The sequence below is a fragment of the Hyla sarda genome, chromosome 4, assembly GCF_029499605.1.
Source record: "Hyla sarda isolate aHylSar1 chromosome 4, aHylSar1.hap1, whole genome shotgun sequence".
Lineage (NCBI taxonomy): Eukaryota > Metazoa > Chordata > Amphibia > Anura > Hylidae > Hyla > Hyla sarda.
In genome coordinates, this window is record NC_079192.1 from 124,467,204 (window position 1) to 124,495,057 (window position 27,854).

The 27,854-nt window shown below is 43.5% G+C and overlaps 1 protein-coding gene and 1 long non-coding RNA gene across 5 annotated transcripts in view; one reads left to right on the forward strand and one right to left on the reverse strand.

Annotated features, from left to right (window-relative positions):
• The window catches only part of LOC130368413 (uncharacterized), a 51,810-nt gene that overhangs the window by 19,064 nt on the left and 4,892 nt on the right, over positions 1–27,854 (forward strand). The window lies entirely within an intron of this gene.
• The window catches only part of FES (FES proto-oncogene, tyrosine kinase), a 186,668-nt gene continuing 182,202 nt past the window's right edge, over positions 23,389–27,854 (reverse strand). For all 3 annotated transcript variants that reach the window (XM_056572038.1, XM_056572037.1, XM_056572039.1), the window contains 3 exons: positions 26,413–26,570; positions 25,485–25,607; positions 23,389–24,994 (listed from right to left, as the gene is read on the reverse strand). In XM_056572038.1, the coding sequence (XP_056428013.1) occupies positions 24,852–24,994; positions 25,485–25,607; positions 26,413–26,570 (424 nt within the window). In that variant the 3' untranslated portion in view covers positions 23,389–24,851. The remainder of the gene's footprint in view (positions 24,995–25,484; positions 25,608–26,412; positions 26,571–27,854) is intronic.

Consider the following 27,854-nt stretch of genomic DNA (forward strand, 5'->3'; position numbering starts at 1 on the left):
GACCGACCCGCCGCCGCTGCTGAGGTCCGGAACACTCGTCCCAGATCCCCAGCAGACAGCGGTGCCTTCTCCTGTATGCGCGATACACGCACATACAGGAGAAGGCGTCCCCTCTGTGTGAGCCGCATCTGCACCTACACAGAGGAGACGTGACCTCTGCTGCTGAGGAGATCGCTGTGTGGGATATCAGGCGAACATCCGTTTTTTATTTATTTATTTTTAACCCTGCCTTTACCTGTAGGGGGGGGGGGTGCTCTGCATATACTTATAGGGAAGGGGGGAGGGGGGGGGGGCTCTGCATATACTGTACCTATAGGAAAGGGGGGGAGGGGGGGTGCTCTGCATATACTGTACCTATAGGGAAGGGGGGGGGAGAGGGGGGTGCTCTGCATATACTGTACATATAGGGAAGGGGGGAGAGGGGGGCTGTGCATATACTGTACCTATAGGGAAGGGGGGGAGAGGGGGGGGTGCTCTGCATATACTGTACCTATAGGGAAGGGGGAGAGGGGGGGTGCTCTGCATATACTGTACCTATAGGGACGGGGGGAGAGGGGGTGCTCTGCATATACCTATAGGGAAGGGAGGGAGAGGGGGGGTGCTCTGCATATACCTATGGGAAAGGGAAGGAGAGGGGGGTGTAGCTCTGCATATACCTATGGGGAAGGGAGGGGTGTAGCTCTGCATATACCTATGGGGAAGAGGGGGGGTGTAGCTCTGCATATACCTATGGGGAAGGGGGGTGTAGCTCTGCATATACCTATGTGGAAGAGGGGGGGTGTAGCTCTGCACATACCTATGGGAAAGAGGGGGAGTGTAACTCTGCATATACCTATGGGAAAGAGGGGGGTGTAGCTCTGCATATACCTATGGGAAAGAGGGGGGTGTAACTCTGCATATACCTATGGGAAAGAGGGGGTTACCTGGCTACCTACCTACCTGCCCTTTTACTGTGCAGGACACCAAGGAGGGAATTATTACAGTTTGTGGGCCTATAGATGGAAAGATTGTGTAGAGGAGGGCACTGAATATATGCAGAGTCTGACATGTTTTTCCTGCAGATGTTAAGAGATCCACATGGCGGTCTTATCCGGATGGAGAAGAAAAGGAAAGAGGACGCCACTGATCAGAAAAGACGTAATTGTGAGTCCCAAAATGTAACTGTAATCACTTATATGGTATACACATCCTGTGTACAGCGCCACCGCCATATGGTCCTGAATATAATCGCTTATATTGTATACAGATCCTGTATAGTATACTGGTCTGTGTATAGTGGTTTTATTCAGTACAGTATGGCGGTATTATGCAGTTATTGTGTGGTGGTATATATTTACTTCTTGTATACCAGTATTATTGGTCATGGAAATTTACCTACGTTAAAGTGTTTCTTACATATATAAATTTTAATTTAATAAAATATAATTTTATTGTGTGTGGGATTTGGGTGGAATAGGAGCGTGGTAGAAGATTGACGAGCTGCAGAGCCTAGCAGTGGCCCTTGCCTTTTTTTCGGTCCGGGGGCCCCGAGTGTTGTCAGTCCGCCCCTGGGGGGAGGGGAGGGAGGGGGTATGATTAAGGGGTGTGTGTGTGTGTGTGGGGGGTGCCAAACAAAGGGTCCGCCCCGGGTGCCAAATGCTCTAGGTACGCCCCTGGACGGGCCCTCTGTTCACGTCTCAAAGTTAAGCTGGATTTTTCCTCAGCATACCATCCTCAATCCAATGGACAGGTCGAGAGGGTGAATCAGGTTTTCACCTGATGTGGGGGGACTTATACTGCACCTAATGTGGGGGAACTATACTGCACCTAATGTGGAGAACTATACTGCACCTAATGTGGAGAACTATACTGCACCTAATGTGGGGGGACTATACTGCACCTAATGTGGGGGGAACTACAACCTAATGTGGGGGGACTTATACTGTCAGCATAATATGGGGGAACTGTGCTTCCAATTTAATGTGGGGGGAACTACAAAATAATGTGGCGGAACTATAAACTATCAATTAAAAAAACAACAAGTTTGGATCATTGAACTCTGTTGTTGTGTTCTTCTTTTAAAACAAAAGATGTTAATTAGTTATGGCAACTGTATGAGTTGTTTTTTCTAAACTTAAACCTCAGTATTACGATTTAATTGCTGTGCTGGCACTTTGAGGTAAAAAAAGTTGGCGTGTATTAAGATTTGGGCACTCGGGCTCAACAAGGTTTGCCATCACTGTTCTAGACCCTTCCGCTACGTTTTTTGACTACGCAACTTTGCCACCTGCCTACACCTCCTGCTAAGTCCGACTACGACTACGCCTTTGCCTTATCCTTTTGTACCTCGCCTGCACAGCTACCAGTGTGGTCGAGTTGTATCGGGGGTAGCGACCTGGGTGTCACCTGCCACAGCAAGCTCATTCTGCCTTGCGGCAGGCTCTGGAGAAGACCAGCGGCACCTTAGCCACACAGGTCAGTGGATCCACATCCAGCATCATTACATTAGATTCCATCTGGGAGACAGAGCCCTATATGGGGATGGCTTTACCCTATCCTGAGGCCGAAGTGTAGGAAGTTCAGAAGTCTGGGTATGAGCCAAAAGTCGTCCACCAAAATCGCATTAAGATTTGTCTTAAAGAAGATTTACCAGTGCTCCCAGCACCGCCTCCTACAGAGTGTCCCCGCTACTCTGGACCGTCTCTGCTGCCTGGGATCGTCGCTCTTCATCGCCGCTGCACACGCCGCTCCTATTGGATGATGGGACGGCGCGCGGGGCGACGTGATGATGACGAAGGAGAGCGATGGCGATGCAGGGGATCCTGAAGTGAACGGTCCGGAGCACCGGGGACAGGTGAGTGACCATCACCGGAGCACACAGATCACCTGCTATGGCCCGACATACAAAAGCATCGCATGTTGATGCTGCCTTCAACATGCGATGGCCTCTGAGAGGCCATCGTATGTTGAAATTATCGTATGTCGGGGCCATCATAGGTCGGGGGGTCATTGTACTTTTAGCCTCTTTTTTGCACATCGAGAGTCTCCAGTTTGGTGCTGTGGCCTTTGCTTTTGCTTGTATATATATTCGAAGGCAGCACACTAAGGGTTAATTAAATTAAATTATTGTTGACCCCAAATAATGTAAACTAGCAATAGTAAACAGAGACAAGTGATTAATAAATGACTCATTCCTGGTCTTCCCCAATAACTGAGCTCCAGTAACCCTATAGTACTCGTAATGTATGCAGCAATATATACATTTGTGGTGTCCCTGTACCGTATTGCATACCATACCTTGGTTGGGGGTCCCCAAAGTCAGAGTTCCTAGGAACTGTGGGGGTCTGCTTCTCTAGTCATCCCCTAGTCACCCCTCATCTAGTTAATATTCTGTTAAATTACATGTAAATGCTGTATATAATATGTATGCTTACCTTCATAGCGTCGCAGGGCCTTAGGTCATGTGACTTGGGTTGGTACTCTATGGTAGGTAAAAGGACCTTTGGAGGTTCATGGGTCATGTGATTACCCATAACACTTTGTAAAGCTGATTGACAGATGGTGTGGACCAATCCTAAAATGGCCAGCCCCTGCCCATATAAGGGAGCTGCGTCCAATAATCTCTTTCTTGGGATCCTGATTCTTGATGAGTAAGACCTACGCTACTGCTATAGACAACTACTGGGCCAAAGCCTGCCGGCCTCGGCCTGAATCAAACAGGGAGTTCTTACAAATTCCCTGCAAATGCTAGCAGGATCACTGGACCTAAACAAACCCCTAAATCCAGTGGATCTGTGCTTACAAAATCCTGCTAAGCTAAAGAACTTACAAAAGTCCCAACCATACTTCAATCTCTGCTAAGCTGTATATACACTTTGTTATAAGGACTGTTCCTGTTATCCCATGTTACGGAAAATCTTCAGTAAAGTTTCCGAAAGTTTTCAGCAAAGCTGTGGTTGTGGACATTCCATTATTCTACATCTCCCTATCACTTTTGGGAAGGGTGGCGATAGGCCAAGCTATACAGTATTAACCCCCACCCTGGCGTCATGACTAACAAGAGTTAATTACACCCTTGATATACCACATAGCAACACCCCAACTGTCATACACCCCCCCAAAGGCACCACACATATATTGGGAGTGTATACATATATTGAGAGGGTATATTTTGCTGCCTTCTGATTCCAGGAAATAAATGTGGTGGCCCAGTACGGGAGTAGTTACCCCTTACCTTTGCTGCCCTGTCAGGCAGCCTCCCTGCAGTGTCCCCTGCCCGCCCCCTTGCATCTGTTCTACTGTAATTGTATATTATCCCCTATGTTATGTATATAAGAATGTTGTATCTTTAAGAAAGGTTAACATGTGATCACCAGTTGTCATGTGAGTTGTCATGTGATTGTTACCCAGGAAGTATCAGTGACCAGGTGACTTAAGGGTGACCCCACCAGAGCTTCCCCCATAAAAGCCCTAAATCTTTGCTTAGGTGCAGTCGAGCCTAAGAGTGTGTCTGGAGTCCATAGGAGGCCTCAAGTCAAGTCTGCAGCCACAAGCTACAAGTCTACAAGTAAGGTACAGTCACAGCTTAGTCTGTCTCCAGTCAAGTCAGTCACTGTCCTCTATTGTCAAGTCAAGGTGGCCTGCACTAAATTGTCCAAAACCACTGCAAATCCCAGCAAGCCCTTAAGGTCTCTGAAGTCACTGGTCACCTACGTGGATCTGGCTACACTGTAAAGATTGTACCATCTGTCACTCAGTAAATCTACCATTTTCCGTAACTTAGTGTCGGAGTCATTATTGCCCCCGTCACTGTATGGAAGCTGCCTGACATGGCAGCAAGGGTACAGGGTTGCAACTCCTGTACTGGACCACCACAAGACAATTTCATTTCATCTAGGGAACTCACACAAAGGAAGTCTATATCCACGCTCATCTGTGAAATGCTTTTTAACAGATCTTCTCTGGGCATCCCTTTCTCAACATCACTGCTATTTTGCCTTCTGACATAATTATTATGAAATTTGTATCTATAAAATGTAATCAACAATTTATATTTATCATATTTTAATTGCAATACTATCTCATTTTGCAGGTTCACCCATACCTAACTGTATTTATTTGTTCTTAATTGCATAATTTTATCCTTTGCTTCTACGCTGCCTTTGTTTACTATTTTGGGTTATGTTCGTCCTTGTTTTATATATATATATATATATATATATATATATATATATATATAAAAAAAATATATATATATATATACTTTCCATTGTGAGACTATCACCCATATCTCTATATACAATTATATATCTATAAGAATGACTTCTGGTATTAAGAAATTATATACTTAATAATTCAGGCATCATATCCTATTTACCATATTTTCCATGAGGTGTTATTGTATCACATGTAGGAACATATATGGAAAAAAGAACAGAAAAAAGAAGAGCAGGTGCTCTCTAAGTGCAGCAAATTCCTAATAAACAGGATAGGAGACAGATGGAGCAGAGAGTGGTGAGATTGCAAACTCACCTCTTGGTGTTGCGCTGCAGGCACAACACTGTTAAGCGCATGGGTGAGTTTATTCACTCAAGTAGAGTCCTCGTGGCAGCCTTGCATCCTTTTCCCGGTCATCTGTGATGTCGGTCAAGCAATCAATAGTATGGAGAGGCGTTCGAGGTATTCCACTCACTGGTTCGGATCGCAGTGCGGCACCTCGAGGTAGCTTTCCTATCACAAAACCACGGAGGGCAGAAGAGGTATATCCAAATGGGTTTATTTAGTTTGCAGCATAGTTCCCCCGCCATAAGGTTGGCAGTATAGTCCCCCCCCCTCCCACATTAGGTGGGCAGTATAGTTCCCCCACATTAGGTTGGCAGTATAGTTCTCCCACATTAGGTAGGCAGTATGTTCCCCCACATTAGGTTGTAGTTCCCCCCCCCACATTAGGTTGTAGTCCCCCCCCCCCCACATTAGGTTGGCAGTATAGTTCCCTCACATAAGGTTGGCAGTATAGTTCCCCCACATTAGACTGGCAGTATAGTTCCCCCCACATTAGGTTGGCAGTATAGTTCCCCTACATTAGGTTGACAGTATAGTTCCCTCCACATTAGGTTGGCAGTATAGCAAGAACTATTAGTATCCCTGTAGGGAAACATAAGACAGACCAACCAATATACAAAATATAATGTGTGTTTAAAAACACAGCTACTGGATCATTACTTGCAGGGATACACCCTCCTATTCATTCTTGGTTGGTCTGTCTTATAGTTCCCTACAGGGATACCAATAGTTCTTGATTATTTCCTCCATGGAAACTATTCCAACATATTTATATTGATCCAGATTTGCTGCTAGATAAAAGGCACAACACAACCCCCCCCCCCCCCCCCCGACGTTTCGCCGGCCGCAACCAGCTTTATCAAGGGCTGAGGTATATACACCTCAGCCCTTGAAAAAGCTGGCTACGGCCGTCGAAACGTCGGTGGGGTGTTTGTGTTGTGTCTTCTAACTGATTCGGGGGTCTGTATTGTGGTGGGGTCTGATTCTGGCGTCCGAATTATGGAGGAGACTGATTCTGGGGTATGTATTATGGCAGGGACTGATTCTGGGGTCTGTATTATGGTGGGTGGTGATTCTGAGGTCTGTATTATTGTGGGGTCTGTATTATGGTGGAATCTGATTCTGGGGTCTGTATTATGGTGGAATCTGATTCTGAGGTCTGTATTATGGTGGGGACTGATTCTGGGATCTGTATCATGGTGGGGTCTGATTCTGGGATCTGTATTATGTTGGGGTCTGATTCTAGGGTCTGTATTAAGGTGGAGTCTGATTCTGGGGTCTGTATTATGGTGGGGACTGATTCTGTGTGTCTGTATTATGGTGGAATCTGATTCTGAGGTCTGTATTATGGTGGGGACTAATTCTGGGGTCTGTATCATGGTGGGGTCTGATTATGGGATCTGTATTATGATGGGGTCTGATTCTGGGGTCTGTATTATGGTGGAGTCTGATTCTGGGGTCTGTATTATGGTGGGGACTGATTCTGGAGTCTGTATTATGGTGAGGTCTGATTCTGGGGTTTGTATTATGGTGGGGACTGATTCAGAGGGCTGTATTATGGTGGGGTCTGATTCTGGGGTCTATATTGTGGTGGAATCTGATTCTGAGGTCTGTATTATGGTGGGGACTAATTCTGGGGTCTGTATCATGGTGGGGTCTGATTCTGGGATCTGTATTATGTTGGGGTCTGATTTTGGGGTCTGTATTATGGTGGAGTCTGATTCTGGGGGTCTGTATTATAGTGGAGTCTGATTCTGGGGTCTGTATTACGGTGGGGACTGATTCTGGGGTTTGTATTATGGTGGGGACTGATTCTGAGGTCTGTATTATGGTGGGGACTGATTCTGGGGTCTGTATTATACTGGGGTCTGTATTATACTGGGGTCTGATTCAGAGGTCTGATTCTGAGGTCTGTATTATGGTGGGGTCTGATTGTGGGGTCTGTACAGTGACACCCCCCCCCCCCCCGACCTACGATGGCCCCGACATACGATCATTTCAATATTCGATGCTTTTGTATGTAGGGGCCATCGCATAAACAGCTATCCGGCAGCGCAGACTGCGTCAGCTGAAGCTGGATAACCATTTAAGGTGCCCCGTGTGGTCCGGTGAGTCTAACCCGCCTGTCCCCGGCGCTCCGGACCGTCCTCTTTGGGATCCCCTGCATCGCCGTCGCTCTCCTTTGTCATCATCACGTTGCCGCGCACGCTGTCCCGTCATCCAATAGGAGCGGCGTGCGCAGGACTGATTCTGGGGTCTGTATTATGGTGGGGACTGATTCTGGGGTCTGTATTATGGTGGAGTCTGATTCTGGGGTCTGTATTATGGTGGGGACTGATTCTGGGGTCTGTATTATGGCGAAGTCTGATTCTGGGGTCTGTTTTATGGTGGGGACTGATTCTGGGGTCTGTATTACAATGTTTATCCATGTTGAACAAAAACTTTATTGGCTGTTGAGGCAATCTCCTTCCTATGTATTGTCCTCACCGCAAGGTCCTTACAGCAGGGACAATATATTGGAAACATTGTGAAAAAAACAATACAACTATCCTGTGACAAGCCCCACCCCCCACAAAACCCCAACCTCAATAAACCGCACCCATAATAAATCCACACCCATATTGCTGGCACACCAAGCCACTTCGAAAAATATTTCGGCACAGCACTACCAAAAGGTTGCCTACCCCTGCACGAGGGTATTAAAACACAAGAAGAAGGTTGCACTATAGAACAAAATTTAGGCTCTTATCAGACTTTTTGATCAAAATGTGTTCCCCATCGTGGAGGTGTCCTCCCTTCGGATAGGACCTTAACACGCTAACTCTACTCACCTCTGCTGGGCATATAGCCTCTGACTGGGTGACGTCTAGGATCCACTTAAGTGCATTTGAGGGGAAGGCGAGTGAGTGCCAACCAGGTGGCACAGTTACTAACTTTACCACCACTTTAAAACAGCACTGGCTGCTGGTACCAGACTCCCTGCGTGTGGCGCGTCAGTTACCAGCAAGCACTTCATACTCGTAACTCTATGATGCACCACTTGTATTTTTGGTCTTTAGGGAATAAAAGGATGTACTGCATCCATCATGCGCTAGATTTCTCTTTCTCCTGAAGTCTGACATACATGTATCATGCATGATATCTTTAGATACACTAGTATCACACAGGGTGGCATAGATACACTAGTATGCGATACAGGCAGGCTTAGATACACTAGTCTTACATACACACTCACTGACACATTTACACACACACCATTGACACATATACACATACATACACACACACACACACACACACATACACACAGAGGCAGATTTATCAAAACCTGTGTAGAAGAATGGTGCAATTAATGAGATTGCTTCTTTCATTTTTAAAAAGACCTCTGAAAACAGCAATCTGATTAATTGCTATGGACAACTGCACCACTCATCTACACAGGTTTTGAAAGACTCATCTGCCAGGATCTTCATCCCTCTCCTGCACACACATAGGCCCAGGAATCATTGTACATGGTGGTTATGTGGTGGTTTTTGCAGCGATTTGTGGAAAACTACTACAAAACTGCAATGTACAAAAATTCCTGTGTACAGGGATGTGCAGGACTGCGGGCTGAAGGCTAAACTGCTGCCCCCGGCAGTCCTAGCGGAGAGCCGACCAAGCAACAGCTTTAACTCGCTTCATGGATGGAGCTGCCCTCACAACTACACTCTTAAAGGGGAACTCCGGTGGAAGCAAGTAGAAAACAAATGTTTTTGGAGTAACTGGTGCCAGAAAGTTAAACAGATTTGTAAATCACTTCTATTAAAATTTTTTAATCCTTCCAGTAGTTATCAGCTGCTGTATACTACAGAGACATTTCACTAATTTCTCTGTAGTATATCTGTAGCATACAGCAGCTGATAAGTACTAGAAGTACTAGATTTATAAATAGAAGTAATTTACAAATCTGTTTAACTTTCTGGCACCAGTTGATCCAAAAACATTTATTTTTTCCACCGGAGTACCCCTTTAATCTTATGTCCCTATTTCTAACATTCATAATCTTGGGTCAACTTCCAAAGAGAATCACATACCCAGGAACAACACTATAGAGGTGCAGAGGGTGCAGTTGCACATGGGACAGAAGTCTGAAGGGTCATTAGGGTTTTTCCTTCCTATATAAAGAGATCAGTACTGTAAATAAAGCATTATGGCTGGGGGTCCTGTTACAGAATTGTGGCCAAGCATCTTTAACTTACACCTCTGGATACACTTATAGGAAAAATACAGAAATGTTACACTGGTCAGATCAGTACTCAAAAGCCTAACACTGGACATATTAGGTGGATGTTCTAAGAAGGGAATGACACAAACACTGTTAGATGTCATAACAAGTATGTAGTGGTAACTTTCAGACACAATAGCATTTTCAGGACATTTTAAAATTATTACAAATACATTTTTTTTTTATTTCTTGTGTAATCAGAAGAATGTGCTATTTAATCAATGGCAGTTTTTTGCCACTAGGCACCTGTGGGGGGCAGCACAATGTACAATGTAACTGCTGCTGCCATACTGTGGCCTGTAGAAAAGCAAATTAATGTTCCTCCATTTGCAGATATAAAGCTGCTTATTATGTTGTGGAATCACCTTAATGGGGTTGTATTCAGTCTGAGTGCCCAGAGCAGCATGAGCTGTAAATACGGCCCTGATTTAATCACGGCAGAACCCCATTAAACGACGAGCAGCAGTAGCCGGTAAGTTACGGCTCCCTGCACCAGGCAGGTTCTGCTCAGTGACCTGATCACGGAGAGAGTGGCATCCCAGCAATATAAACACTTCTGAGAAAAGTAACGGACACTTCTGGGTGCTTGGGAATAGCCGATGCCTCCCTGTTTTTCTTTTCAGGCGGAAATTTACATCCACAGGTTATGTAGGCTGCATAAAAAAGCGTAACCGAGCAAATTCAGCTACATTATAGTTTATTTAATTTCTGTGTACATGTAAGGTGTATTTGTGCTACAATTTATTTACAGGGTATAATATAACTACCTGTATATATACTATTGCTCTGGAGGAGTATATCTCTTTAATAGAACTCTCTGCCATCCTGATGACGTCAGCCGTGACAGACTGACAGAAACGCGTTGAAGGCGCGAGCAGGGCTCAAGTCCTGCAGGAACTCATGGGAACGAAGTTCCTGCACTTTTTCCACAGCAGGAACGCAGTTCTAATTAGCAGGAGTCCTTCAGGACCAGCCCTTAAAGGGGTCCTGCTGCTGGGGACCCTCGCGATCTCGGCTATGGCACCCGGATGACTGGTGATGCAGGGCAGAAGCTCGTGACGTCACGGTCACTGCCCCTCAATGCAAGTCTATGGGAGGGGGCGTGTCACGCCCCCTCCCATAGACTTGCATTGAGGGGCAGTGACTGTGACATCATGAGCCTCTGGCGTTGCACCCAATGCTCTAAACGAACACCGGGAGCAGAAGGGAGAACATGGGGGTCCCCAGCAGCGGGACCCCCGGGATCAGTCATCTTATTCCCTATCCTTTGGATAGGGTATAAGATGTCTAGTACCCCTTTAAGTGGAAACCTAGGGTGAGTTCCCACTTTTTTTTCCCCAGGACTTGACCCCTGGGCGCGAGCATTAGAGTATATTATTTCTATTATAACTAAGGTAGTTGTAGCAACTGAGGTCCTATATAGGACTCTACAAATGTGATTACATAATCTGAGTAAGAATGGTTCAGATATGTTATCAGACTGCTGTTTGATACTTTTAAATGGTGATGTGCTCACGATTATATTTCTTTGGTGTGTTTTTAAGGAAACACTTTAACGTCTTAGGCACTATCTTTATATTTATAATGAGAACCCAATTAAAACAATGTCAGGTCAGAGTCTTCCATTGAGTCTTTGCATTACCTCAAATGTATTTTTCTCGTAACATTGTAAAGAAAACGCTACATCATTTTGTAATGAATGAGAACAGTTTTAAGAAATGAATTAAAATTCTTCAAACTATGTCATGTTGAGTCAACAATAAGTCCATATTGTAAAATAAAAAAAACATGGTGAAAATAGCGATGTATGCCCAATGTATAGAGCTGTAATTGGTACTGATGGAGTAGATTCTTATTGGAAATAACCCCACAAAAGGTAGATACCAGAAGAGATATCTTCATATCTTTGGCAATATTTTATATCATCTGACCCATAATGTAATCACAGTGTGCATTTAATCTGTGTAATAGCCAGGTTGGATTTACACATTACAAGGTTTGCTGCAGAATTTCGGTAATGGAAACTGAAACAAAATAACCAAATTAACAAAATCAGGATTTACATCAGATTTTTCATCTGACTCCACTTGATAAATGTTGTGCTGTATGAGAACTTAATCCCAGAATCCATGGCTGTTCTTCATAAATTGAACAACTGGACAGTGATTCTAAAGGCCCCCTATACACATTAGTAAAAAGGCGGCTGATAATGTCAGGCTATGAAAAATCTTCATTTGTTACACAGATTTATAAAGGAATTGGGCCCATCATATATAAAAGAAATGCAGTAAGACAATGAAAGTTTAAACTACAGCTGTGAGATATATCTCAGTTAAAGCCTCGGATGAGGAGACAGTCTAACTTCTCTATGGTCATAAAGTGCCAATACTGATGTCTAGGACCCAAAAATAACAGACATCACTAGATATTCCTCAGTGTTTTCTTCTGGTTCCATGCCCTGTTTGTCTGACATCGTCATGCCCCAGGGTGCTTAAACAGTTCCTGGTGCTGAAGGAGTTTAAGCACTAAATATAACCGAGTGTGACAAGAGTCTAACTCTTCTCCAAGTACACTGTGAGAAGCAGGCCTCTAATAAAAAGATCACAGAGAATCTGCTGCATAGAGGAAATCTCCACAGGGAAGCCAAACAGTAGGAACTGCTATGTAATGAGTCAAACTAGGTGACCCCCTCAGGCGGCAGCATTAAGAGGCCACACATTTCACAGAACAATAAGAAGAAATGTCGTTATTATTGTTTGGATTAGCACATTCTCCCTTGGCAATAGATCTGATAATGAACAGAGTGACACTATTTGCTAATCCTAGTAAATAACTGGACTAGAACAAATAGAAACAAATTTATGTTATTTTCATAAAATGTAATCAATTGTGAGACAGAAGGAAGAAGCCTACAGGGAATCGGGCTAATTGGCAAGTGAAAAATGATGGCGCTGATAGATACGTTTCTGTTTGACTCTTTCAGCACCATAACCTCATACTGTAAACAAGCAAGAGAGATCAGAGCGTTAAGGGCCCATGCAAACTAAATAAATTCCGTGGGGAATGGAATCCACACTGCCCTGAACTGGCATTTATTTCACATGGAAATCAACGTCTCATTGACTAATGAAATTTCCAGGTGGATTCCTTTGAAGGAATAAACATATTCATTCTTTCAGTGGAATCAAATTTCTAATCGGAAGTTCTGCTATGGAACGTTTAACGTGTAAACTAAGCAGCAGCCTCCCATTAAGATAAATAAATAGAATTACTTGCGAGCGGAACGTTCATAGTGTGCATGTAGCCTAAGGTTATGTTCATGCTTCGGAAAATCTCTGTGCGGACATTCCGAAGACTGCGGGCCAGAAACATCTGCCATGGAAATTCCTCAGTGTGCACAGTGCAGAAGAATCCCGTTGAATCCCGCTGCTCTGGAATCTCGGTGCAGAATTTCAATGCAGAATTCGGCACGCAAATACTGAGGTGTGAACATTGCCTAAGAGTTTTCATGCAAGTTTTTTTTTTAGTCATGTGCATATATATATATATATATATATATATATATATATATATATATATATAATCTTTCATTTATAAATCAATTGTGCCCATAATATATTTACATATAGTTTTTAATGTTTTACTACAACGTCACAAATTGTGCTATGTAAGTAACGATGTAGGGTGTGGTTCTAGTTCAAAGTGGAATAACATAAGGAAAACATGATGGCAAGACATTCATTGCCTTCAGGCCTTGTCAGAAAATAACTTATAGAACAATAACCCTATTAAGTCTATCCTTGCGCCCTGGGTGTGCTGCTGGGAGAAGACAAAAGACAATTAATTCAAATGATGAACAAAAATGTTCTCATCCTGGGTTGATCATCGTTATCCTTAGTTATCATATATGTAAGCAGTATATACACAATCCATATACTGACTGTTAACCTGTGAAACATATGTTCTTACTCAGGTCCAGTAGCTATAGGCATACATTAATCATTGGAAAACATATGGTTGAAAAAGGATTAATGTGCTAGTATGCACAAACTAACACCTAGGCCATGGTGCTACCATATAATTCCAGGTTTTCAAGCTTTCCATTATTATGTGTAGTACACTCAAATGGCACTGTCAGACAAAAACTTTTTAAATGTTGTACATCTTTGCAAAACATTAACCTTTCTAATTTACTTCATCAGAAAATTTTCTTTTCTTTTTAAAGAAATCATGGCTTATAAAATCATGGCTTTGTCCAAGCTGAAGCAAAGGCCAATAAGTGAGGGTGGGCTAGCACTCCTCTGTGCTCTCTCCTGTCTAATAGGACTCCTCTTTGCTCTCTCCTGTCTGATAGGACTCCTCTGTGCTTTCTCCTGTCTGATAGCACTCCTCTGTGCTCTCTCCTGTCTGATAGCACTCCTCTGTGCTCTCTCCTGTCTGATGGTACTCCTCTGTGCTCCCTCCTGTCTGATAGCACTCCTCTGTGCTCTCTCCTGTCTGATGGCACTCCTCTGTGCTCTCTCCTGTCTGATGGTACTCCTCTGTGCTCTCTCCTGTCTGATGGTACTCCTCTGTGGTCTCTCCTGTCTGATAGTACTCCTCTGTGCTCTCTACTGGCTGAAAGGACTCCTCTGTGCTCTCTCCTGTCTGACAGAACTTCTCTGTGCTCTCTCCTGTCTGATAGTGCTCTTCTGTGCTCTCTCCTGTCTGATAGGACTCCTCTGTGCTCTCTCCTGTCTGATAGTACTGCTCTGTGCTCTTTCCTGTATGATAGTACTCTTCTGTTCTCTCGCCTGTCTTATAGGACTCCTCTGTGCTCTCTCCCGTCTGATAGAACTCCTCTGTGCTCTCTCCCGTCTGATAGAACTCCTCTGTGCTCTCTCCTGTCTGATAGCACTCCTCTGTGCTCTCTTCTATCTGATAGTACTGCTCTGTGTTCTCTCCTGTCTGATAGTACTCCTCTGTGCTCTCTCCTGTCTGATAGCACTCTTCTGTGCTCTCTTCTGTCTGACAGTACTCCTCTGTGCTCTCTCCTGATAGTACTCCTCTATGCTCTCTCCTGTCTGATAGTACTCCTGTGTTCTCTCCTGTCTCATAGGACTCATCTGTGCTCTCTTCTGCCTGATATTACTGCTCTGTGCTCTCTCCTGTCTGATAGTACTCCTCTATGCTCTCTCCTGTCTGATAGTACTCCTCTATGCTCTCTCCTGTCTCGTAGTACTCCTCTGTGCTCTCTACTGTCTGATAGCTTTCCTTTATTCTCTCCTGTCTTACAGTACTCCTCTGTGATCTCTCCTGTCTGATGTGACTCCTCTGTTCTCCTTCCTGTCTGATAGTACTCCTCTATGCTCTCTCCTGTCTGATAGTACTCCTCTGTGCTCTCTCCTGTCTGATAGGACTCCTCTGTGCTCGTTCCTATCTGATAGGACTCTTCTGTGCTCTCTACTGTCTGATAGGACTGCTCTGTGCTCTCTCCTGTCTGATAGTACTGCTCTGTGCTCTCTCCTGTCTGATAGTACTCCTCTGTGCTCTCTCCTGTCTGTTAGCACTCCTCTGTGCTCTCTTCTGTCTGATAGTACTGCTCTGTGTTCTCTCCTGTCTGACAGTACGCCTCTGTGCTCTCTCCTGTCTGATAGGACTCCTCTGTGCTCTCTCCTGTCCGATAGCACTCCTCTGTGCTCTTTCCTGTCCAATAGTACTCCTATGTGCTCTCACCTATCTGATAGGACTCCTCTGTGCTCTCACTTGTCTGATAGTACTCCTCTGTGCTCTCTCCTGTCTGATAGTACTCCTCTGTGCTCTCTCCTGTCTGATAGTACTCCTCTGTGCTCTCTCCTGTCTGATAGTACTCCTTTGTGCTCTCTCCTGTCTGATATATTTCCTGTGTTCTCAATACTCCTCTGTGATCTCTCCTGTCTGATAGTACTCCTCTGTGCTCTCTCCTGTCTGATAGGACTCCTCTGTGCTCGTTCCTATCTGATAGGACTCATCTGTGCTTTCTCCTGTCTGATAGGACTCCTCTGTGCTCTCTCCTGTCTGATAGTACTGCTCTGTGCTCTCTCCTGTCTGATAGTACTCCTCTGTGCTTTCTCCTGTCTGTTAGCACTCCTCTGTGCTCTCTTTTGTCTGATAGTACTGCTCTGTGTTCTCTCCTGTCTGACAGTACGCCTCTGGGCTCTCTCCTGTCTGATTATACTCCTCTGGGCTCTCTCCTGTCTAATAGTACTCCTATGTGCTCTCTCCTATCTGATAGGACTCCTCTGTGCTCTCTCTTGTCTGATAGTACTCCTCTGTGCTCTCTCCTGTCTGATAGTACTCCTCTGTGCTCTCTCCTGATAGTACTCCTTTGTGCTCTCTCCTGTCTGATATCTTTCCTGTGTTCTCAGTACTCCTCTGTGATCTCTCCTGTCTGATAGTACTCCTCTGTGCTCTCTCCTGTCTGATAGGACTCCTCTGTGCTCTCTCCTGTCTCATAGCACTCCTCTGTGCTCTTTCCTGTCTGATAGCACTCCTCTGTGCTCTCTTCTGTCTGATAGTACTGCTCTGTGTTCTCTCCTGTCTGAAAGATCTCCACTGTGATCTGTCTGATAGTACGCCTCTGTGCTCTCTCCTGTCTGATAGTACTCCTCTGTGCTCTCTCCTTTCGGATAGCACTCCTCCGTGCTCTCTCCTGTCTGACAGTATTCCTCTGTGCTCTCTCCTGTCTGATAGGACTCCTCTGTGCTCTCTCCTGTCTAATAGGACTCCTCTGTGCTCGTTACTATCTGATAGGACTCTTCTGTGCTTTCTCCTGTCTGATAGGACTCCTCTGTGCTCTCTCCTGTCTGATAGTACTGCTATGTGCTCTCTCCTGTCTGATAGTACTCCTCTGTGCTTTCTCCTGTCTGTTAGCACTCATCTGTGCTCTCTTCTGTCTGATAGTACTGCTCTGTGTTCTCTCCTGTCTGACAGTACTCCTCTGTGCTCTCTCCTGTCTGATAGGACTCCTCTGTGCTCTCTCCTGTCTAATAGGACTCCTCTGTGCTCTCTCCTGTTTGATAGCACTCCTCTGTGCTCTCTTCTGTCTGATAGTACTGCTCTGTTCTCTCCTGTCTGACAGTACTCCTCTGTGCTCTCTACTGTCTGATAGGACTCCTCTGTGCTCTCTCCTGTCTCATAGCACTCCTCTGTGCTCTTTCCTGTCTGATAGCACTCCTCTGTGCTCTCTTCTGTCTGATAGTACTGCTCTGTGTTCTCTCCTGTCTGAAAGATCTCCACTGTGATCTGTCTGATAGTACGCCTCTGTGCTCTCTCCTGTCTGATAGCACTACTCCGTGCTCTCTCCTGTCTGATAGTATTCCTCTGTGCTCTCTGCTGTCTGATAGGACTCCTCTGTGCTCTCTCCTGTCTGACAGTACTACTCTGTGCTCTCTCCTGTCTGATAGTATTCCTCTGTGCTCTCTGCTGTCTGATAGGACTCCTCTTTGCTCTCTTCTGTCTGATAGTGCTCCTCTGTGCTCTCTCCTGATAGCACTCCTCTGTGCTCACTCCTGTGTGACAGTACTCCACTGTGCTCTCTCCTGTCTGATAGTACTCCTCTGTGCTCTCTCCTGTCTGATAGTACTCCTTTGTGCTCTCTCCTGTCTGATAGTACTCCTCTGTGCTCTCTCCTGTCTGATAGTACTCCTTTGTGCTCTCTCCTGTCTGATAGCTTTCCTGTGTTCTCTCCTGTCTGACAGTACTCCTCTGTGATCTCTCCTGTCTGATAGTACTCCTCTGCTCTCTCTCCTGTCTTATAGTACTCTTCTGTTCTCTCTCCTGTCTGATAGTGCTCCTCTATGCTCTCTCCTGTCTGATAGCACTCCTCCGTGCTCTCTCCTGTCTGACAGTACGCCTCTGTGCTCTCTCCTGTCTGATAGGACTCCTCTGTGCTCTCTCCTGTCTGATAGCAGTCCTCCGTGCTCTCTCCTGTCTGATAGTACTCCCATGTGCTCTCTGCTGTCTGATATTACTCCTCTGTGCTCTCTCCTGTCTGAAGGGACTCCTCTGTGCTCTCTCCTGTCTGATAAAACTCCTCTGTGCCCTCTCCTGTCTGATAGTACTCCTCTGTCCTATCAGACACAGTGGAGTACTAGCCCACCCTCACTTACATGCCTGTGCTTCAGCTTGGGCAAAGCCATAATTTTTTAAGCCATGATTTCTATCTATAAAAAGGAAATGTAATTTTTGTATGAAGTATATTAGAAAGGTTAATGGTTTGCCAAGATGTACAACATATTAAAGGTTTTGTATCTGACAGTGTTCAATTAAGATCTTCAAGGGTAGTTAGGGAAAGCAGCTATTCATATAATAGTGCTGTGGCAGCAGGGTTTCTTTAGATAGTAGGCTTTTCTAAAGAAAAGTTTACAGGTTGCTTTTGAAGGTTTTCCATAGTGGGTGGGAGTCTGATGTACTAAGGTAGTGAGTTCCAGAGGATGGGGGATGCACAGGAAAAATCTTGGAGAGATTTGTGACATTTGAATAAAGAGCGCACAGGGGGTAAGCACTAAAAGTCTTGTAAGGATTGTAGAATATGTGAAGGGAGTTATCGAAAGATCTGGCCAGAGATGTATGTAGAGGACAGGTTGTGGACAGCCTTGTATGTCAATGTTAACAGTTTAAACTAAATTCAACGGACAATGGGGAGCCAGTGTATGGAACGACAGAGGAAAGAGGTGAATTAATTGTGCAGCAGAGTTGAGGAAGGATTGGAGGGGCACAAGAGTGTGAGTCCCTCTTACACAGGCCAAGAAGCTCCCAATAACAAGCGCCAATCTAGAGGATTGCTCCTGTTTACTGAGCCTATACAAAGTTAGATCAATCACACAGCCAGCCCACATGATTAATTAGCTGATAGTCTGTGCGGCCCTAAACGTCATTAAGGTCACCTGCACATCCCCTGTTTACACAGGACAAAGTGCAGCCAACAACAATTTATTGGCAGAGCATAAGATCAAATCAGTCGACGAACAAGCGTTTTCTTGTTCATCAGCTGATTTGTGGCCCTTATGGTTGATTATCAGGAAAGAGGGTTATTTGGATGGTTATTCAGCCAAAATCAACTCATATAAAAAGGCATTTGGACATCACAAAGGAAGATGTTGCAGCTATAAAGACAAAACTCATTTCTAGACCATTTGCTTTAATGATATTTTTTTGCATATACCTACTTCATATGTTGAGATTATATAAATTTTAAGCCTGTGGTGTTTACTAGATACACACAAGCTTGTTAACATGATCCACAGTGATCGATTGTCTTTAGATATTATATAGTCTACACTCTGTCATCCTAAGAGCTTTCTAGATAGATTGACATTGACGTGTCCATTAATATACCTATAACGTTGATAAACTTGAAAGTTTCCATTACCTTTCTCCCGTTTAGCCTATACATTCCAGACCTTGGTCTTGTCATTTTTTGTTGTGTTTATTCTCTATTATGGAGCGGTTTTACTCTCTGGTCTATTTACTGGGTTTCTCATTCCCACTTTCTCTTTTATATTATGGTAATGTTTCTTATTATAGAATGCTCTCACTCATCCTGCTTGCTGGAGCAGAACACAATGTTCTTTAAACATAATAAAAATGGTCCTCCTGTGGCAAGTCCTTTTGTGATTACTCATATTAGTTTAATGCAGCAAAGAACCCAGTACACGTAACACCATGTATCTAGTAAGCTTGAATAAAGCTTTTTATTATAGAATAATCCCTTAATATTAGTAAGATTTTTACGATAGGATTTGAGGTAGATGACTGGTGGATCAAAAGATGATTGAATTCATAATAGTAGCAGCAGGTTTTACTCATTAGGGAATACATATTACCAACCTGCATAGCACAGTGACGTACTGGTAACAATGTTGTCCTATCAGATGCATTTTCTACTGGTCTGGTGTTGATAGAGCTCAAATAAGCAACTACACCAAGTAATTTCTGTATCCCAGAAATGTCAGTGTTGGAATGGAAGCAATATGTTAAAGCCTTTACTTTGAATCAAAAATATACACCACTTAGAGGTATTCTAGTGTTCTGCAGGGCTAATATGTCAGAGGAAGGGGGAGCAGCAAGGATGGGGATTTATCAGAATTGCAGCTGCAGGGGATCAGGGCACGTGGGTATGCATTTTTTCTGTCATGATCTTGTTAAATTTTATAATCCTTTCCCAATCATGATAAACCACCCACTGCCTTAATTTTTATTATTATTTTAGTTTTCTACCTTGATATTGCTCTGTATTTTCTGCTCCGTCTCAGTCAGATTCACAGACTGGGAAGGGGCGTTCCCCAGTAGGCGTGACATCATCTGAAGCCATACAGGGGAGAACTTACCCCCTCACTCTGCTACACACAGTTCAGTGTGAGATGAGCTATGATTGGCTAAGGCTGCACCCCCCCCCCCCTCAGCACTACAGACTGCGTTTCCTGATTTTGTACTTCTGCCAGGCCAGCAGGAGTCCAAAGTCTGTGCAAGAGATGGGGGGAAATGTACTCTAGACAAGTAGGGAGACACCTAATGGCAGCTTTTTCAAACACAAATAAGAAACACAAATAAGAAAAATAAACACGAAAAAATGGGAGCGGCTGCAGTTCACATCCACATAGTACCAGAAACTTCAACAACACAATTTAAGTATCCAAACTTACACTCTGTGAGTGGCCGACAAGGAACACTCACAACTGTAACGGACATCTTCGATAAAAACGGAGAAATCTTCGGTTGCCGCTAAACTCCTCTCTGTTGGAAGAATTTCCACCCGAAAACGAACAAGACAGGAAGAAAGAAAAAATTGGATGAGCGGACACACCTTTCCCCACAGCAGTTTTCTATGTTTTATTTTAGTTTGAGACTGGAAGAAAGAAAAAAAAATTGGAGGAGCGGACACACCTTTCCCCACAGCAGCTACAAACACAGAAAATTAGTAAGTCGATCTACTTACTTCAACGAGGGGATCCCAAGTCCATTTTGCTCCCCTCGTGCCGGCAAGCCTATCTTTCCCATTTTCGTTCCTCCAACGAAAGTGGAAAGATAGGCTTGCCGGCACGAGGGGAGCAAAATGGACTTCGGCTCCCCTCGGTGAAGTAAGTGGATCGACTTACTAATTTTCTGTGTTTGTAGCTGCTGTGGGGAAAAGGTGTGTCCGCTGCTCCAATTTTTTTTCTTTCTTCCAGTCTCAAACTCTCATAAAACATAGAAAACTTCATTTTTTGTAAGCACAGTACACTAGAAAGATTTTTTATTTACCATAAGGAGTGCAATAGCAAAAAATAGTTTTAATGAGAGTGTCCATTTAAAGCATCCTTATTCAGTTTAAAAAGATGCTGCACTGTAATAGCTCATAGCAGTAGTAAAAAATGAGAAAATGGGTCTGCTTGTCCATGAGCTTTTTTTTTTGCTGTTGCAATTCATCTTCATTATAGTAGCTGGGGTGAGCTGCAATGCTAGACACAGCCCCAGACAAGAGCTGCACAGTTTATGTGAAAGAAAAGTAGACTTTTTTCTAATTCAAGATAGAAGTTCCCCATAGCTTCACTCCCCAGAACCATCAAACAAATTTATGGAGTCATTTATAGTGCCTTCACTTTGCCAATAGAGATGATGATGATGATGGAGTGATGACAGCATGTTGGCATGAAGTACCAGCCCTTCCTTCTCTCTATTCAGAGAATGCAGGTGTTATATCCAGATATCTTGTATTCATTGGAGCTGACTGATTCCATTTTGTGGCAAGTATTTGGATCAATTGTATCATGTACTGACAAAAAATACCTGCAATAACATTTTCTCTATTTCTACATGATACCGTCAATGCATTACAGGTTTGAGTTATAAGGGGTTATATGACATTACAAAGAATAAGATCTCATTTATCAAAACTATACAGCACAAAAGTGGCCTTGATGTCCATAGCAACCAATAAAGGTGCAGCGTTCATCTTTCCAAAGCAATGTAAGGAATGTAAGCAAAGCTCTGATTGGTTGCTATAAAAAACAAGGTTGGCTTTTCCTCTTAGCTTTGATAACCAGGGCCTGTTCCCCATCTCTTCAATTGAGTTCAATTCAGTCTATAGAGAAAAGTGGCCCTGTTTCTGAAAGATAGAACTTAAGAGGAACAGGATAATGGTTGAGCTAGATATAGATCCTTTAATGACTTACCTTGCTGCATTGCAGTGTTGAGCACCATGTCTGCCACATCCAACGCTATAAGTGTCATTCCATTGCCAGGGCACCAGTCCTGCTGTTAGAGGGGCTGGTTAGCCAAGTAGAGAGTTGGGATGCTAGGCCAATCACAATCTTCTGCATGGAGCACAAATTCCCAAGCAATCTACAGTGGACATAAGTGCTGTCCCCTTGACAGATGGGTCTTTGCTGGATTCCAATGCCTTTCAGAAACTGTGTTGCAAAACTTTTGACATATCAACAGAGCAGGGGAACAATGGGAGCCTGTTGCAAGTAGATTTTATGCAGAATTTCCTCTTGAATTTCTGTAGGTGCTCCAAAAGGCAGGGTCTGAGATTCAGGCACAGATTACAGCATCACACTCCTCCCTATGTCATCATGGATCAATGTTGATTTCATAATGGAAAAAAGCAGTTTTGCTATAGCTTCTGGAGCCCTGCAAAATTATGCTACATATACCAAGTGAAAATAAAATAAATTTTTATACAAAGGCAGCACACCACAGATAAAGATGGAGAAAGGTGCAAACCAGGGGGACAAGTGAATGTTCACAAAATAAAACATCACTGAAGCATTCATGGATGAGGAAAATAATTGTGTAGCGTTTTATTCCATCATACAATAGCAATGTTTCAGCTACTCACATGCAGCTTTTAAAGGGGTATTCCAGGATTTATTTTATCTGACTATGCTACAGAGGCTGTACAATAAGTGTAGTTCATAATATATTGTCTGTGTTTCATAGATAGTCCCACAATTTTTATGTGATATTTGCCCCACTTTATTTTATCAGCATACAAAATGAGTGTCATCCCAGGTTTTCCCAGGTTGATGTGCGGCCCAAGACATTACATCACTAGTCAGGTGTTGAAAGGGAACCTGTTTGCTTCAATGGGTGGAGCGACCGCTGGGTGGGGTGGAGATCATTCTCCACAGGGCTGCAGGGAATTGTAGCTCAGGTGTCCTGCAAAGGGTGGGGTGACTCGTGTGGGAGGGAGAAAAAGTGAAGTCACACTTACAAAGAAAGGATCCTTGAATTTGTATTTGGAGGGAGGGTAATCAACAGGAAATAGCCAATTCACAAAAAGAAAGCAGCAACGTTATAGTGGACTAACAACACAACCACTGAGCTCCAGGACAAGCACGGGTCCTTTCTAAGCATGTCCATTACTGTCTGGCAGGTAAGTACTAAAGTCACCTTATGGTGGATAACCCCTTTAATAAGGCTGCATGTGAACAGCTGAAACGTTGCTGTTGTACTATGGAATAAAACACTACACAATTATTTTCATAATTTGCAAGTGCTGCAGTGATCTTTTCTTTAGTTTTTTTAATTAAATAAAATAGTTATTCCAATTAAAAACAGCACAGCCCTAAAGAAAATAACATTATTAACCAATATTTATTGTAACTCAATGAGAAAGGACAGATGGAGTACTTCAGATATATATTTTTTTCAATATGCATACAGATAAACATTTTTTTTTCTCCAAATGTGAATACATTGTGCATTAACCATTGATGCAGAAGAGCAGCATATGTATCTACACTCTTTAGGGCTGCATTGTGTGTGCATCATAATAACTCTCTGAGTTAAGGCAACGCAGTAAGACTACATGCAGTCCTTTTGTAAAGCCATAAATAGCACATGGTGACATCAAGATGAATTGTGCTGAATGACAAACTCAGTTGATACCTGAATATGTGTACAAACCATATACAACATTATTACCTCCTGCATTTATGAAAAGTAATCCTGATGCAGAATGTACAAATGTGACCTTTTATTCTTCTACTATGCTGGAATGAGAGGTTTGAGAAATGCCGGGAAGATGAACTGAACCACTGAAGAAAAGCTTCACTAACGCTGCCATGATAAAATGGAAATGTCTAGTGACACATTTCACCATGAGAATAGTGCAATATAAAACTTATCTGTATAAAGTGTGATGGTGGTGTGTGTGGTGCCGGGCAGATGTTGTTACCCTAGGGGCAGATGGCAATAACCCCTTGTATTCATGACGCAAGGTCGTGGTTTAGCCTAGAACCACCCAAAGGTATACCGCTGGATCCTGGATTAGGCACGGGGGCAATAAAGACTCCGACGCCAAGTTATGGATAGCGGTAGCTTTACTGAGGGTAGACAGTGGGTTTAAGTCTATACAGTTCAGCCAGGGCCCAAGGAGGTGACCAGTGATGCCGAGACCTTAAGGGCTTGCTGGAACTTGTAGTAGGACTGGACAATTGAATGCAGACCACGCTGACTTGACAGATGACAGGGATTGACTTGACTCATAAAGCTGTGAAGCTTACTTGAAATGATGGTGGCTGCAGAACTTGACATTGAGGTCTCCCACACTCTGGACACACATACTAGGCGACTGCACTGGACTTCAGCTTAGCAGAAGATCAGAGCTCAAAGAGAGCGAGAAAAGAGAGAGAGAGAGAGCTAGCTCCTCCCAGGGCTTAAAAATAACGAAGAGACTAGCAGGGAGCCCATAGGTCACTCTTGGGATCACCTGGTCACTGGTACCTCCTGGGTAACAATCACATGACATATCACATGGTACAACTCTTAAAGCAACATTACATTTTATAACATTTAACATAGTAAAACATATTTACAATGGGGAAACAAGTGGAGGGGGCCTTGGGGACACTGAAAGAGGCTGCCTGACAGGACAGCAGGAGCAGGGGTAACACCTCCCGTACTGGGCCACCACAAGAGCATAAATAATGCTGCTGTTTATTATGTCCTGTAGGACCATACTGTAAGCCCCACCAGATAACCACTAATAAAGTAATATTGCATCCTTCTCTCCATATAGTCTATCACCCAGGAGGCTTTATCGATGTCTCTTGCAAATACTAATAAGTTCCTGGTGCACAGTGCCAAAGTTTGGACGTTTCCTTGGATCATATTCCCAGCACCGCAGCATCAGCTTAAAAATATCATCTGGACACATCTCGGGGGCAGGCAGGCGAGATCCTGCAAGCAAAAGAAAATTGATTGTAAACAGAATATCGACTGATTTTACCTAAAATATCACTGCGAGTGATCAAAAATGGAACCTAATTGTACGGTTAATTCATTAATATACACCATTAGGTTTCCCAAAAATACAGCATCGACCTTTTATTATTCGATAGAGGTAGTGACAGGGACCAGTGTTAAGGTACATCATCTATTACGGGGACTATTCAATGTTGTAATCTGCTGGTTCTTACTGGAATCACACCATTTAACCTGGTCTTCTATACTACATTACATGGCAGATTTTTTTCAGATCACTGTACAGTGTGTCATGTAAAAGCTACACTTTCCAACACCACATCCCCTAGTGACATCATGCCGTCACGCCCCCTCCCATAGATAAGAATGAAGGGGGCTTGTGTTAGTTGTATCTGATAGTTTAGATGGAACTTTTATTTTGTATCAATTTATTTTCTGAACTTCTAATACAGAGGCGCACACTTACCATGTTCTATAAATTCTCTAGTTTGCTGGTTGGTCATTGCTGTATATGGCACTGCACCAAGAGAGAATGCTTCCCAGAGTAAAATCCCAAAACTCCAGACATCACTTTCTGAACTGTATCGCCCTGGAATAAATACACATTGTATATCAATTTAATGGTAACAATAATTTCCCCACATGCACAATAAGCATTAATGAAGTTCAACAGTTTTGGATTTTCCGTGAGTTTAAAAAGTTAGCCTTACAGCAGGAAATGTGATATTGTTACGTTTTGTTTTGCTTAAAATTTAAGTCAATGGGAAACGGATTCTACTGTATTGCACATGGCAGAATTTGTTTTTGGCATCATTGTAGCATATATATATATATTTTATCCTTTTCAAGCATATAAAACAAATATGTTAAATGTAAGCACAAACGCAGTGTGAACCCAGTCTTAAATACACTACCACTCCAGTGGTCTTGACAGTCTCTGTTTACTTTGAAGCAGCGATTAAGTCATGTACATCCATGGCCATAGCGTTGTTATAGCAAATATCAATGCTAAGGTCAGTGATTGGCTGCAGCGGTCACACGGATAAACATTAGGTCACTACTGCAGCACAATAAACAAGGGCATTTGGGACCACCAGAACATCTGTGCTGAAGCAACAGTTTTTCAGGGACCATTTGTTTTAGTAGCACACAGAAAATCCTTCAATAGAGGTATTTTAATAGGGAATGTCAACAGGGAACCATTCCCTTAGTGTGGATATGCTGATAAAGCAAACTGAACTGTTATCGGGGTGAAGGGAAGCCTAGCTACTGCCCTGCATGCAGACTAGGTGTACAGTTACAGATATCATTTTCTTTGTAAAATTCAGATTAATAAATGATGTATGCCCTAAAAAAAGAACATAACAGAACATAATACTAATGTAAAGGAATACCATAGTTTAGAGCTTCTGGTGCCGTCCATTTAACAGGAATCTGCTTCATTCCTCCAGTGGATGAATATACTCCATCTGCCTCTTCTCTTGACATACCAAAGTCACTAATCTTTAAGACATTTTTTTCTGTCACAAGACAGTTCCGTGCAGCAAGATCCCTGCATTTTAAATAAAGGATACCACATACAGTAACTCTTTCAGCAAGTAATGTATAGCATACTTTTAACATCTATTATACGGCAGGCACAGTGGGGTAGTCATCTAGTGCACATTAAATTAATTTGGTTCTGAAGACCCTGGGTAGTTTTAAACAAGGCCCTACTTACCAGAAAGGTATCCCATGCTGCTACCAAGCCCATGCTGGTGTGGTCTACCTCTCTTACCCCATGGATAATGTGACAACAAAGGGCTAAGGCTCCCTGAAAACAACCCCTATGTATGTCATATAGATAGGCCATTAAACTGCTTTGGGGCCCTTGAAAAGAAGGGGCCAGCCCTAGTTGGTCCTAAACTCTGTGCTGCTGAGTGGTAAGAATCAGTGCAAGACTCCCCTCTCCAGGTACTGTCAGCAAAGTAAGAAAGTAAGATTATTGGAAGGGAACAAATACCAAATACATTTGCCATGATTAGCAATACCCGGTAACATAATAGGGGTCCCACTTTGCTGTGGAACCCTGTCTCTCTTCTATGTGCACCCCTGATAAAGAATATGCAATATTTTTATTTATATTTTTGTTGTAGCTATGAGCTTACTGATAAAGACATCCTAGCAGGTTAAATCAGGTGAAGCTCCAGTACAGAATTATACATCAGTCTGCCTATCCAACCATGTCATGTTGCTGTAGGCACATCCTTTATCATTGGTTTAGACATGCCAAGTACCTGTAAAACGGAAGGTATTGGGTGTCCTTTTACTTCTGCAAACATCCATTAATCAGAGCATGCATGCTTTACTTTTGTTGACCCATTTGTAGATGTTCTATAAAGAACTATTGATTGATTCTCCTCCCAGATCGCTTGTCTGTATCAAGTCATTGAAGTCTGAGAAAAATCAATTGGTGGGCTGGCAAAGGAGGGAAGTAGTAATTCTCCACAAATTATATTTCCAAACACAAAATGTGCAGATGAGATGTATAACATACAGAAGAGAGCAAGGGTGGATACATTTGGCTGCACAAAAAGCCTGAGGGCCACGAGAACGTGTTCTTGATTTGAATGCCCAAACTCTTGAGAAAGTCAGAGGAGTTCCGGTGAAACGATGGGGTGGCAACGTGTGCTTATTTTTGTTTAATGTGGAAGTCTGTGATCTGCCTCGCAGTGAAAAACATCGGTGTGAGCCGGCGCTCTCCTCGGGACTGGCCGTTCGGATCGGAGTGCAGGAGAAATCAGACCCGATTCGGGAATGATATAAGCAAGTAAATTTTATTGCACATACCAGAATA